General features: G+C 43.1%; 1 protein-coding gene across 1 annotated transcript in view; it reads left to right on the top strand.

Annotated features, from left to right (window-relative positions):
- Nucleotides 1-11313, top strand: part of SHISA7 (shisa family member 7) — a 94163-nt gene extending 82850 nt beyond the window's left edge. The window contains exon 5 of the mRNA XM_040325594.1: nt 6384-11313. Coding sequence (XP_040181528.1) covers nt 6384-6970 — 587 coding nt within the window. The 3' untranslated portion in view covers nt 6971-11313. The remainder of the gene's footprint in view (nt 1-6383) is intronic.
- The last annotated feature ends 953 nt before the right edge of the window (nt 11314-12266 follow it).

Raw genomic sequence — 12266 nt, 5'->3', positions numbered from 1 at the left:
GAAATTTCGATTGATTATCAATCTGAAGCCCCTGAATACCTCCCTCCTCCACAAGAGGTTTCGAATGGAGAGTATTTACAGCCTCAGGAGGCTCCTACTGAGAGAGGTATTCATGGTCACCATCGATTTAAGAGACGCGTACCTCCATGTCCCAATTTTCTTGGGTCATCAGAGGTTCCTCAGGTTTGCGATCGCCTCCGCCCAGGGAGTGCAGCATTGGCAATTTGCTGCCCTCCCTTTCGGACTGGCCTCCAGTCCAAGGGTCTTTACCAAGGTCCTGGCGGAGGCGATCGCTTTCCTGCACTTGCAAGGAATAGCGATAGTCCCCCTATCTCGACGACCTGTTGTTATACAATCAAAGTCGAGATCTCCTTCTTTCGGATGTGGCCACTGTTATGACTACCCTCGAGTCCTTGGGTTGGATCATAAACAAGGAGAAATCCTCACTCCTTCCAGAGCAAAGAAAACTCTATCTAGGGTTTCTGATAGATTCCCTGGAGAGGAAGCTCTTTTTACCCGAGGACAAGATCCGGGGTCTCATGTCAGTGGTCAGATCAACAATGGAGAGAACAGAGTCCTCCTTCAGGGACATCATGAGGGTGCTAGGCCTAATGACTTCCTGCATCCCAGCGGTCCCGTGGGCGCAGCTCCACTCCAGACCCCTCCAGTTCTTCCTCCTTTCCTCTTGGGACGGGAAAAGAGAATCCCTAGAAGTCAGCGTCAGTCTTCCAGACCCAGTGAAGCTCTCACTGAGCTGGTGGCTTATCCCACAGAACCTGCAGCTGGGTCTGTCGTGGGGTCAGACCAATCCGGTCAGGATCACCACAGACGCCAGCTCATGGGGGTGGGGAGCGCACTTGGACGAACTCTGTGCCCAGGGTTCCTGGAGCCAACGACAGAGGGGGGCTTCTTCAAATTACCGCAAGCTATTAGCGGTCGGAGAGGCTCTGAAGGCATTCGAGGAAAGAATTTTGGGCCGAGAGGTCCAGATTCTTTCCGACAATGCGACCTCGGTAGCCTTCCTCAACCATCAAGGGGGCACCAGATCCCGCACCCTTCTGGAGTTGTCGCTAGAGATCCTGGGCTGGGCAGAGCAGAGGATTCTCTCTCTCTCGGCAGTACACCTGAAAGGGACCCTCAATTTGGAGGCAGACTATTTAAGTCACCATCCCATTCTCCAGGGAGAATGAGAACTGAATCCAGAAGTTTTCAGTCTGATCTGCCAATACTTTGGCAGCCCAGAGGTGGATCTCTTCGCCCGCAGGGCAAACAGGAAAGTGAAGAGGTTCTTCTCTCTCTCCCGAGAACACGGCTCGGAGGGGGTGGATGCATTGGCACAGGTATGGAGGTTTCATCTAGCCTATGCCTTCCCTCCTTTGAACCTGATTCCAAGAGTCCTACAGAAGTTAGACCTAGCTGTAGGGAAGTTTATTCTCGTCACACCCTGGTGGCCCAAGAGGGCCTGGTTTCCCGCTCTAGAGCGAGAGTCAATGTCACCTCTCCTCCTTCTCCCTGTTCGGGCAGACCTTCTTCATCAGGGTCCGATCTATCACCCAGAACCCGGCTTCTTCAAGCTGACGGCCTGGTGCTTGAGAGGCGGAGCTTGAGGGAGAGGGGCTGCTCCGAGAGGGTAATTGACACGCTTCTAGCCAGTAGGAAGGTAGTCACTAGGCGTATTTATGCCAAGACCTGGGCTATCTTTTCTCGCTGGTGTTCAGCGAGACAGGTCTCCCAGCAGGAGACCTCGGTCATCTTAGATTTTCTTCAAGATGGAGTAGACAAGGGGCTAGCCACAAGGACTCTAAAGGTTCAGGTGGCAGCCTTGTCGTATTTTTTGGATAGACTCCTATCCCTGGATCCTCTGGTTAAGAGGTTCCTTATAGCCAGAGAAAGGTTGTCCCCAGTTCGAATCTCTAGGGTCCCGCCCTGGGATCTTTCGTTAGTTTTGATTCAACTAACCAAGGCTCCGTTTGAGCCAATTGACACTATCCCCATCAGGTTACTCACCTTTAAATTCGCCTCCTCTTGGCAATCACGACAGCCAAGAGGATAGGTGATATGCAAGCGCTCTCTATTAAAGAGACATTTTTTCGTTTATTTGAGGACAGGGTTGTTCTAAGTCAGGACCCCCTTTACCTTCCTAAGGTAGTAACAAAGTTTCACAGGTCACAGGAGGTAATTCTCCCTTCTTTTTGTTCAAATCCCCAGAACGAAAGGGAAGTTTCCTTTCATTGCCTGGATGTTAGACGATGTCTATTAGCTTATTTAGAGAGAGTTACGGTCTTTAGACGTTCTACTCATCTATTAATTTGTTTTTCGGGTCAGAAAAGAGGCCTTCAAGCGTCCAGAGCCTCCATTTCTAGGTGGATTAGGCAGACAATTTCCTTAGCTTATGTGCAAGCCGGTAAGGTAGCTCCTAATGTTAAAGCACACTCCACACGATCACTAGCAACCTCCTGGGCAGAAAGGGCCGGAGCTTTGGTGGAGCAGATTTGCAGAGCAGTGACGTGGTCAAGTCAGAACACGTTCCTAAAACATTATAGAGTTGACCTACTGTCACCTCAGGACTTGGTTTTTGGGAGAAAGGTCCTGCAAGCAGTGGTCCCGCCCTAAGGTAGGCCTGAAGCTACTTGCTTCTCTCTCGGGGTGCCGTCCTGGAAGATGACTAGAGAAATGACCAGTTACACTTACCGGTAGCTGTATTTCTGGTAAGTCTTACAGGACGGCAGGCCTACTTCCCACCCTTGTGATACATTATTGGTTTGTATTATATTTTTTGTGTTTTTTTTCCCGTGCACTGGTGGGTTCATACTTTATCTCAAACTGAGGAGCACGGGAAGGGGCGGGGTTTTTAACCTCTTTTTGATTGTGTTTCCTGTCAGGAGAAGCCAGTCATCTCTCAGGGTGCCGTCCTGTAAGACTTACCAGAAATACAGCTACCGGTAAGTGTAACTGGTCATTTTTCTTTGTTTTCTTTGTCACTTCCTGTTCCTCCTCAGTAAGCTGTTCTGGCTGACTCACCACCGCTCAGATGATGGTGGAAAGCTTACTGAGGAGAAACAGGAAGTGAGAAATTCAGACAAACAAAAAAACATTTAGAATGGAAATTGATGTTAAAGGCAAGTGAATCAACAATGCACTAGCTTAAAGCGGTGGTTCACCCTCCTTCACATCATTAGACCATTACATTCGGCATCGTAGCGCGAGCTACGGTATGCCGGTCTTAAATTTTTAATCCCCGTACTCACTGTGCTATCGCTCATTGAAGAATCCGACTCCCGCGGGGAATGGGCGTGCCTATGGAGAGGGAGGATGATTGACGGCCGGCTCTGGCACGTCACGCTCCCCGAAGACAGCCGGAGTAGGTCTCGGTTCTTCACGGCGCCTGCGCACAGGCTATGCGCAGGCGCCGTGAATAGCCAAGCCTATTTCGGCTATTTCCGGAGAAGCGTGACGTGCCAGGGCCGGCCGTCAATCACCTTCTCTCACCATAGGAACGCCCATTCCCCGGAATCTTCAATGAGCCATAGCACAGTGAGTACGGGGATAAAAAATGTAAGACCGGCATACCGTAGCTCGCGCTACGATGCCGAATGTAATGGTCTAATAAAATTTTTTTTTTTTTTTTTTTTAACAGGGTGAACCCCCGCTTTAAAGGAACTTATTTAGAAAATAAAAAACAAACATTTACAACCCCTTCAAGCTATAATTAATAGTTATCTCTGTGTTGTTTGGTAAACAAGCTGCTGTAAAGCCTAGTGGGCTTAATGCCAGACGGCACCGGCTGGTTTCCGACGAAGGGTCATGACCGAAGAAAATCAGCGGACCGGTGCAATTGGCTGAGAGCGCCGGAGTGTTCTGGCGGGGGAGTCACCCCCCCTGTCAGATCACAATAGCACAGCAGGGAAGATCATTGTACTAACATCAGATTATTAGTACAGTGGCTCTGACCTGAGTTGTCCGTTAAACCTGCTGGGTTGAATGAAAAATAACTAGTAGTGTGTACGAAGGCTTTACAGTACGTTCCCATTGCTGTTCTGTCAATTTCATTATATTTCTGGTCCCTGCATTCTGCTCTGTACTGTTTCAAATCAGGCAGTAATCTCCATATGGTGAGGCATGCACCTTTTACAGCAGCTTTAATTAAAATAATTTCTTGCCATTCTCCTTTACGATACAAAATCTGACCTAACAGCATTTTCAGCACCAAGTAAATTATTCCTTGAAGTGAGAAAAAAAAATGTTCTATCCAGGTCAGCTAAAACACTGTAGGAAATTTGGAAAATGGAGAACATCTTATCTGATTAAGCTTATTTTTTCCAGTTTATATATAGCACAGCATAGCACAGCACCAATATATTAATCAACACTTTTCAGAGTACATAGATCCAATTCATATCAATCTCTGCCCCAGAAAAGGAGGAAGCCTATAGACCTACTATGCAGTAATGTGAGCACCAGTATTAAAGGGCTTAATTTTATCTTTGTAACCCATGCAGGGAACAAAACAAAACTTGTGATTTTATTCTGTTTATCTTTTTCTATGGTTTCAGCTCATTCATCATGAATGTTGGCTTTGTGAATTTCTCTATTTTGTGGAAACTTCAAAGTGGCTACTGCAGTAGTTCTGTGTTGTTTGGCCACAATCCTTAAAGGAGAAGTACAGTCAAAGATTATTTGGCTGTACTTCTCCTGTGGATCACAGGAGTGCAGTTAGTTCTGCACTCCTGTGACCCGTTTTCATCAGACAGCAGGCTGAAGCCCATTGTCGGCTGATGTCACAGAGCCGGTCCAGGCTGGGGCAAGATCACCACAATAAAGTCAGGATCCGTTTAAAGCCCTGGACCGGCACCTGGCTCGGCCTCTCAGCAAGCTGCCGAGAGCCTGAGCCAGCTGCTCTTGCCCCCTCCACAGCCCAGCTACCCAGTCAGCATGGGGGGCAGAGTAGAGAGCCGATGACTAACTCTCTGAGAACCAGGCAAAAAGCAGTGTTTGATCGCTCGGTTTTCAGTCTTGCAGCACCACCTAGGTAAGTATGATTTTGAAAAAAAAAAATATTTTAAATAAATACTGTAGATAATAATTAGATCTCAATCAGCGCCTCCTGTAAATTATATTAAATCACTCAAAAATAGAAAATACAAAGTGATTATACAAAAATAAGTGTAGTGCAACACACCTATGTGGTATAATGTCAATGTGTACATCAAACTAAATATACATGTAGAAAACAGTATTTGATTCTTAGTCTGTGCAAAAATTAAATTATAAAAAGAATCTCACTTTGTATCCTCCAAATGGCAATTATTAAAACAGCCAATATAAAACACTAGGCCCACTTAAGAATCCCAATCAGAGGGCTCAACGTGTCTAGGAGGTAGGAGCCGAGCCCGTGACATTTGCCGTATGAGTGGTGCGCAGGCCGACGATTACATTTCAAATACTAATTTACATTTTTTTCCTGTGAAGTTAGAAATAGTGTGCACTATGTTGTTGCCTTTTTGTTCCATATGATTTATGTTGGATGTTACACAACTATAATTAAGCCTCGTACACACGATCGGATATCTGATGGAATTTTTCGGCGTATATCCGATGAAGCTGACTTTCATTAGTCTTGCCTACACACCATCAGTCAAAAATCCGACCGTGTCAAAACGCAGTGACGTAAAACACTACGACGTGCTGAAAAAAAATTAAGTTCAATGCTTTCGAGCGCGCGTCGACTTGATTCTGAGCATGCATGGATTTTTGACTGATGGACTTCCACACAGACGATTCTTTTTTTCTATCTTTTTTTTATCCATGGGAAAAATTTAAAGCATGTTCTATATTTTTTCACCGATGGAAAACAAACCGTAGGGGCCCACACACGATCGGTTTGTCCGATGAAAACAGTCCATCGGTCTGTTTTCATCAGACAAACCGATCGTGTGTACAGGGCTTCAGTCTGAGTCTGGGGAAAGCTATGGAGGGCTTGCCGAATTTGTGATCATTGCCTTTCGGAGGATACAGATGCACTTGTTTTTAGCTTGCTTGAGGTGAGCAGGCTTTTCACCTGGTTGGTGGAGGTGCACAAGTCATGTGAAGAAGCGGAGATAGCTGGTCACTTATTGCACTTTTTGGGTGCTGGACTGGATTTTTTTGTTCACTGTTATTTTAAGAAAATGTTTATTTAATTTTTGCATGGACAAACAATCAAATACTGTTTTATATATTTATATATATATATTTAGTTTAATGTACACATTGACAGTATACCACATAGGAGTGTTGCGCTACATTTTTTTTTTATATAATCAAATACTGTAGATAGTTAATAATAGGGACATCAATGTCTATGACGTAACTTATTTTTATGTGTTTCTTATTGTTTCATTAAGCTGAGAAGGACATGGATGAATTTTATCTAAAGAGAAAACACCTAGCAGAATTAACACGTGGTACCCTTCCACTTCATGTCATGAAGATGAACTATGACCATGATGGCTACCTAGAAAAATCTCAAACACCAAGACGAGTCATGTCCCAGGAGCACATCCTCTCGGACAATCACTACCCAGTTCACTATGATTACACTATACCCAGAGACCGCCTCATTTCTCAAGAACGTCTTCTTTCTCGTGAGGTCTTGCACTCACAGGAGCATCTGCTGTCTCCTGAAAGGATACACCATCGTGGGCCACCGCCATTCCATGAAATGCGTCTTGGACATCAGAAGGCCCTGTCTCACACCAATGTCTGTGCTAGCACTCCTATGCTAGACCGCCACCACATGATCAAAATGAATTCCCACCCTAGTTCTTCTAATTCCCCCAAGACCACGTGGGATATGGCCAACCACACAGCCAATCGACGGCAAGCTTTTGCTGCTAAGCGCCAGAATACCATTGAGCAACTTCAGTTTATTCCTGGCCATCTTCCGAGCCAGCACCTGCGTACTGGGAGTAAGAATGAAGTCACTGTTTAAGCTGCATATTTTTACAGTTTATTTTTTTCCTTAATCAGAAAAAAAGAGGCAGTTGGTTTTCATTCTGAGGCTTCCTTACTATTTTTGCATTGCTAGTTTGAACTTATCAGCTCATACAGAAGTAAAACCAAGAAAAGATCACTCCAGATTTCTGGAGTAATGAAAAGGGAGTATTTCTACATGTTTTTTTTCACCTTAGTTTTACGGTTTTGATGTATGCAGCTGCCTCCACTGCCAAGTTGATGAAACAGTCAATGGCACCAAATGATGTCAAAGATGATGGCATTCACAAACAAGCAGAAAGCTGTGACTCTGGCACCAGCCTACTCTCTGATGGATGAAGATCATACAGCACCTTACGTGGCTGACAAGTAGAGATTGGTTAGCCCAAGGTGAAACGGTTTGTTTTCAAAATGGAAAAAGAGATTTGACTTCCGGTTGTGTTTTTTCCAGTGAAGAATACATCCCAGAGAACAACTAGCAATCAGAATTCAATCAGGGTAAGGTCAATATATGACGCCAACTGATAAAAAAATAAAAAAAAGAAGTTGCACACATTTTTTTTTTACAAGGATAATTATGTATAGGATGAAAACAGTGATGTCACTGCAAGGACTAGACTTTAAAGTCTTGATTTTCCCAAACATATAACTTCACCCCTTTAACTAGCAAGGGAACTTGGTCAAGTGCAATCCAATCTAGTAGCCAATACAGGTGGTTCGGTACAGCACAAACTATGCCAGGTATTCACAACAATATTAATGTAATTAGGTTTCGTTGCAATCTAAGTGGCTACAATTAGCTGCATTCAAGTTTTCTTGCTTTTTTCATAAATACAAATAAGGACTTGTCTAGGAAGGAATAGTTTGATCGTCTTGAACAGTTTTATCCTCTAACGTTTGCAGTGCTTACTGTCTGGATCATCGTCTCCAATTCAAAAAACAATTTTTGCATCAAAAGAAAGCCATCTGGTTCCTGACGTTACGCTATCAATGCGTCATATGATTTGGTTGTATTATTTAAAAAGAAAAAAAGGATCGTGCCATAAAGAAATCTTTATTTTACTATTATTATATTTTTTAACTCAATGACATCACAGTATTTGAGACTACTATTTGGACTTTTATCTTCATACCATCACCGATGGTACAATGGCCTGTATTTTACCCCCCCCCCCTTTTCCCTTTCCTACTCTATACACTTCCATGGAGAGCTCTCAAACAGGAATGGCCTTAACTGTTTCAATAATATATCCCCTCAGGCAGTCTTTTTTTTTGGTTAAGATCTATTTAAGATTTTTTTTTCTCTGCCAGACACAAACTTACTAATCTGTCATTTGTGAAAATTATCTTTTTTCTCTCTGCCACATTACAAACTAGATGTCAATAAGCTAGAATATCTAATTTCTTACAAACATTATTAACACGTTTGTGTGATTAGTCGGCTTAATTAATTGTACTAAAAATGTTGCTTTCTTGACATTTGATTGACTGTCCATCCTGCATTCAGAAGTCATGTTATGCTGCTAAGGTTACATTGCTAAGATACTGAATTCACCTACAATAATTAAAAAAATACCCTACTGTTATCTAATGGTGGATTTGCAGAGATGTCAAGACTAATTCACAACCAGTGGAGGGAAAATTTCAATGTGTAGCATGAATATATGAACAAATATGTGCATTATTCTTTAAACCTTCCACCCAGCTTATTGACCTCTACTGCTCTAGATGTAATGCACATTTTTCCAGGATTATGATATGAATATACAACAGGCTGAAGATCTTTTTTCAACACTGTGGCGTTGTCATTTGCACTATTCAGTGCTTTTAGCTAATGTGATTTAATTGTAGCTAGTTTTTTTTAATTTATTTATACATATGAAAGATGCTTGAACTGAGGATCTGTAAATGCCTCCTTGTACACATCAAATCAAAAGTGCTGCCTTACACCTATGTCAAACTCAAATAACATTACCGATATTTAAGTTAGTCTTTACAACCATCCACTAGAATAAAGAAGAGCTTCAGTTAGAAAAATAAATACCCCATTTCAAGTAATTATAATGGCCCTAGATAGCATTTTCTTCTGCCAGTCCTTGTCTCCATGAAAAATATCTGCTTCAATCCTATGAACACTGAACTCAATAGTTCTGTGCGTAATACTATATGGTATTAAATATATAAGCAAAGGGGAACATTTATCAATTCTATCACATTGCTAACCAGGAGCAGTGTAGACAGCTTACGAGACAGATTTGCTACAATAGTTCAGCTATTTATATAGCAGAATAAACCTGCCCCTGACCACTTCCTAAATGTGCATTTGAAGTGAGGCCCGGGTTCACATGTCTCACGCTGCGGTTCCCAGCATGGCGTCCAGTACTTTCCTTTCACTGGTTCAGGTGCGATTCAGGTCTGAATTTTTGCCTGAATTCGCACCTGAACCGGACCCAAAGACACACAGGACCCTTCTGCAATGCGGACCGCGGCTGCCCCGGACCTGTGTGAATCAGTTCTATTGAGAGCCAGTCACACTCCCCTGTTATGTGAATTGGATATGAGGAAACCCACATCCAATTTGCATATATGTGGCCCCAAACCTGAAAATCTGTCTCATCTTCAATGGCAAATCTGTGGCAGACCTGGCAAATCTGTGGCAGACCTGGCAAATCTGTCTCAGTTTGATGAGAAGAATTTTAAGCTTGGGGTTCACAAATACACAGGAAAACCATCGCGTTGACCTTGCTAAATGAGAGGCAGCCTGATTTGTGTCTAGTTGCATTTCTAATTTGCTTGATAAATGTCCCCCAGTGTGTTTTGCCATGAAGCGTCGTAGGGCAAATTGTATGAAGTCTCTTAGCATTTATTTGACACAGTACTGTTCTATTAACCACAGTTACCTTGGATATGATTTTGTGACAGTTGGTGGCTTTGGTTAACCTCACACCCCAAAATACCTTGGTCAACAATTAAAACTCAGCACAGTCACACATTGTTCTGTATGCAGCTACTTTATTAGTTACATCTCTTTCTGAACCTGCAGTCATTACACTCTATAGACTCTCAACTACATCTCTTGAAAATATTTGACCTGAACTTTAATATTACTTAAGCAACCCCCACCAGTGAGAGGGCATGAATGCAAAAGCTGTATATAGGAGACACTGTTGATAGAATGTTTTGCCAGTCATGTCTGCTTGGTCTTTTTTCTTTTCAATACCCACTACTGATACTTCCATGGCCACTTCCATGATATGTATGTAGATAATGAAGCCTATTTATAACTGTGTACAATGTAAATTAACCTAACTTTTCAAACTATTTATAAAAAAGATGAAGCTATCTGATTTCGCAGCATTCAGTGCTTTTTATTCCAATAACATTTTCACTGTGAAATCAGTTCTCGAATGCAATGTGTCCTATTTATTTAGGTAGGTTAGAAGAACATTTTACCTTTTTCTGCCAGGGGTATTGTTTCCAGCAACCTGGGCCTGGCATAATCAATAGATGTGTACGAAGGCCAATACTGGTACCACTCTTGTAATTTAGCAGAAGCAGTACCATGTATTTATTTTTATTTATACTTAACTGTTACAAATAATAAGAATGTCATACCTGATCATTCTCCCCCAAAGGGCACCAGCCCAGAACATCAGTCATCCATACAATTTCAAAAAGGCTGGCTGGCCTGTGGCCACCTTTATACTAATAGTAGATCTTAAAGTCAACCAGAATTCTGTAGAATTGGAACTCCATCACTGATACCTGTAGGCTCACGATATCTATTCCCCTACACTAACAGTCCTAAGCTAGGATCAACTCTTTAAAGCGGTAGTTCACCCTGTTTGACAACTTGTGACCACTAGCACTGTTTTTAAAGAACATAGACCCGGCGAATTTTTTTTTTTTTTTTTATGCGCTCCTTACCTGTTTCCTGGTCGATCGTCCCACCTGTCAATCATGTCCTCCCGCGGGGAATGGGCGTGTCAGTCCATTCTCCCCCGTCCTGCCACTCACATTTCTGTAACTCCTCTGTCGACGCGCTCAGCTGTAATCGCGCGACATCTCCTCGTAATCGCGGAAATCTCCTAATACAACGGGGCGTGAACTTCAGACGCTAGCAGTTGTTATAGCAACCATGCAGTGTTGACGCCGACGCTCGCCGTCAACACTGCACATCCCGGAAGAAGACCCTGTCGGCTTCAGTATGCCCACAGGCAAGATGGAAACGTCCATCGCAGCAAAATCAAACTTATCTTTTTCCGAAAAAGAGCGCATCGGACGGCTGGACGTGTGGGACACCCTGTTAGGGAAGGAGGAAAGGTAAGTGCTGCACATTACTTAAAAAAAAAAAACCCACATCCCGCCGAACTACCGCTTTAACACACACCATTTAGGGCTCGTTTACCATTGCAGTTGGGGTGCTAAAATAGGCATCCAGAAAGGATTATACACATCCCGCAGCTGCAATGCTTTTCTTCATGGTTCAGCAAAAATTATATCCCCTATCACATTTGGCAGGCAGTACCACGGTGAGCACATCGAATTCAAGTGAATGGGGCCGCACCACAACTGCGAGCCAAAAGCTAAGCTTGTGGTTGTGTCACAGTATTCTCATTGAAAACCCCTGTTTAGCTGTCAAAGATTAAATTGGCATTTAGGAGGTAGCAATATTGCCTCCTGAATGGTTATCAGCCAAACCTGTAGGGCCTGCTTTTCATGGAGTGACACAAGTGAAAACTAAGCCTTACTCATTTTCCCCACTCCTAACCTGGCTTCAAACTTAGGATACTGTGTGAATAACCGAATATAAGATAATTATATGTACTAATAATTGCAAAAACAAAACAAAAAGGCTAATAGTTGTACAGAGAAAAATAATCTCCTCCCCCAGCCACCTATAGACACATGCCCACGATGCCTAATGCAGATCCAGCCCTGGGGTTACTCCCTCCCAAAATAAAATAAAAAAACAAGAACCTCTTAAAAAGCACGAATACGTGATGCCCTGGCCCACCTCTGATGGCTCAGTTTGAAGTGTGGTGAGTAATACATATGATAATTCCCCGTAAATTGCGGCGCTTTGCCTTGTCAGTTATTATACCAACCATGCACCAGTTAACCACAGCACAGAAATTGTTAATAAACAAAAACATTTTAAAACACTATAACTAAACTAAGTATACTACCCTGCCACCCATTCTCCAGTTGAATATTCATTTACCTCTTCCAGGCCTGCATTTTATGTGTCCTTCTCCAAAATGTATTCCCATTGAGAATTGTTGCTGGAACTG

This window comes from Rana temporaria, chromosome 10 (assembly GCF_905171775.1).
Source record: "Rana temporaria chromosome 10, aRanTem1.1, whole genome shotgun sequence".
In the NCBI taxonomy this organism is placed as follows: domain Eukaryota; kingdom Metazoa; phylum Chordata; class Amphibia; order Anura; family Ranidae; genus Rana; species Rana temporaria.
The sequence above is the reverse complement of the archived record's forward strand: the minus strand, read 5'-3'. Positions and strand labels throughout refer to the sequence as shown.